The sequence below is a fragment of the Pygoscelis adeliae genome, unplaced genomic scaffold (genome assembly GCF_000699105.1).
Source record: "Pygoscelis adeliae isolate BGI_AS28 unplaced genomic scaffold, ASM69910v1 Scaffold133, whole genome shotgun sequence".
Classification (NCBI taxonomy): Eukaryota; Metazoa; Chordata; class Aves; order Sphenisciformes; family Spheniscidae; genus Pygoscelis; species Pygoscelis adeliae.
In genome coordinates, this window is record NW_008824475.1 from 8,998 (window position 1) to 11,271 (window position 2,274).

General features: G+C 40.1%; 1 protein-coding gene across 1 annotated transcript in view; it reads left to right on the forward strand.

Annotated features, from left to right (window-relative positions):
* Positions 1-430: 430 nt before the first annotated feature.
* Positions 431-2,274, forward strand: part of LOC103914703 (toll-like receptor 6) — an 8,198-nt gene continuing 6,354 nt past the window's right edge. Inside the window, exon 1 of the mRNA XM_009321398.1 lies at positions 431-2,265. Within this exon, the coding sequence (XP_009319673.1) occupies positions 431-2,265 (1,835 nt within the window). The remainder of the gene's footprint in view (positions 2,266-2,274) is intronic.

The following is a 2,274-nucleotide window of genomic DNA, read 5'->3' on the forward strand; positions in this document are numbered from 1 at the left end:
ATTCTCCTTTACTCCTAAATGCATTGATGTCTGTTTGTTCCAGTTTTGAATTCTTGAAGTTTGTTGAGAAATTTGTATTTCTTAACATCTTTGTGTTTTTTTTTAACTTACCACTGATTGTATTCCTCCCATTATAAAGGAATTAGTTTCTACGTAACTGAGAAAATCAGTAATTGGAATTAAAGAATGGGATGAGGAGGATTGATAAGAACTTAGAACAAGAGTATGTAAAAATAAAATTTTTATTACATAAATTTTGTATTGAATTTTATTTTAGCAATAAAAAGCAAATTCAGCAGTTCAACAATTTCAGCAAATTCCATGTGTTTTCTTTTCCTAGGGCTGGACTCATCACTGAGACATATTGGACAGCAACCAAAGATATGCTTCTATGTTTTTGTAAGAAACCAAGATAAACCTGGAAGGCATAATGGGACCCCTTCCAAATATCTATGTCTTTGCTTGTGTCTTTACATTCACACTATGGAATAATATCCAGCCAACTGTGGAAAATGAATTTATTGCAAATTATTCAAGCAATTTGCTAACTAATGTTCCAAAAAACATTCCAGTCCATACTCATGTGTTAGATTTATCACATAATAGGATCTCTGGACTTAGTATCTCAGAATTTATTTCTCTTTCTGACCTTCAAGTATTAAATCTTTCTCATAATCTAATTACGGAGCTTGACTTCAGTGTCTTAATTTTTAATGAAGATTTAGAATACTTAGATTTATCTCATAATAACATTTTGAAAGTTTACTGTCAAACTCTTGCATATCTTAGACATTTAGATCTTTCTTTCAATAAGTTTACTGCCCTGCCCATCTGTCAGGAATTCGGGAACATGTTTCGGTTGGAGTACTTAGGATTAAGTGCCACGATGATACGAAGGTCAGACTTCAGGTATATCATACGTTTGCAGCTACACACTGTCCTCCTAACCTTAGAAGACTTTTCTCTGTATGAGCCTCGGAGTCTGACAGCCTTGAATACAAGGAGCCTCCATATTGTTTTTGCAGCAAACCAAAACTTCAGTTTTTCCCTCTTGTATGATGGAATGAGCACTTCAGAAAGCTTAAAAATAGTTAACTTAAGATATAACTTGAGCTACAAAGATTTCCCCTCTCCTTCTTTAACGCTTCTGAAGAAAATCAAGACAACAGCTCTGATGCTTGACACTGTGGACTTACAATGGGCTATCATTTTGCAAATTTTCCTGTTTATTTGGTGTTCACCTGTGGAGCATTTGACTGTGAGAAATTTGACTTTTCGGGGACCACTGGGGGAGCTGACTGAGTATGAATTTCTACCCTTATTAAGCTCTCTGGAACAATTAATATTTTTGGGTGGCTCCATGAAAGTACTAACTTTGGAGCATGTTCGTAATAAAGTTTTTTATTTCAACCAGGAGATTCTATACCGACAGTTTTCAGAGATGAATATTGCCAGTTTGACAATATATGATGCATATATGCCACACATGCTTTGCCCCAATAGAACAAGCTCATTTCAGTATTTAAATTTTTCTCACAATGCCCTGACGGATGAATTGTTCCAGAATTGTGGTACTCTGACAGATCTGAAATTACTTATTTTGGAGAGGAATAAATTTGAGAGCCTTTCCAAGGTAAGCTTCATGACCAGCCGTATGAAATTGCTGCAATATTTGGACATGAGCAACAACTTGCTGAGTCACGATGCAGCTGATGTGCAATGCCGGTGGGCTGAGTCTCTGACAGAATTGGACCTGTCCTCAAATCAGTTGACGGATTCCGTGTTTGAGTGCTTGCCAGTCAACATCAAAAAACTCAACCTACAAAACAATCAGATCACCAGTGTCGCCAAGGGGATGGCTGAGCTGAAATCCTTGGAAGAGCTGAACCTGGCATCGAACAGGCTGGCTGACCTGCCGGGGTGCAGTGGCTTTATGTCCCTGGAGTTCCTGAACATAGAGATGAATTTGATCCTCACCCCATCTGCTGACTTCTTCCAGAGCTGCCCAAGGGTCAAGGAGCTACAAGCCGGGTACAACCCGTTCAAGTGTTCCTGTGAACTGCAAGACTTTATCCGTCTGGAGAGGCAGTCTAGGGGGAAGCTGTTGCACTGGCCGGAGGCGTATGTGTGCGAGTACCCGGAAGACTTGCGAGGAACGCTGCTGGAGGACTTCCACCTGACTGAACTGGCTTGCAACACGACACTCTTGCTTGTGACAGCTCTGCTGCTGACGCTGGGGCTGGTGGCTGGCCGGGGCCTTTTTTGGCTGCTCCC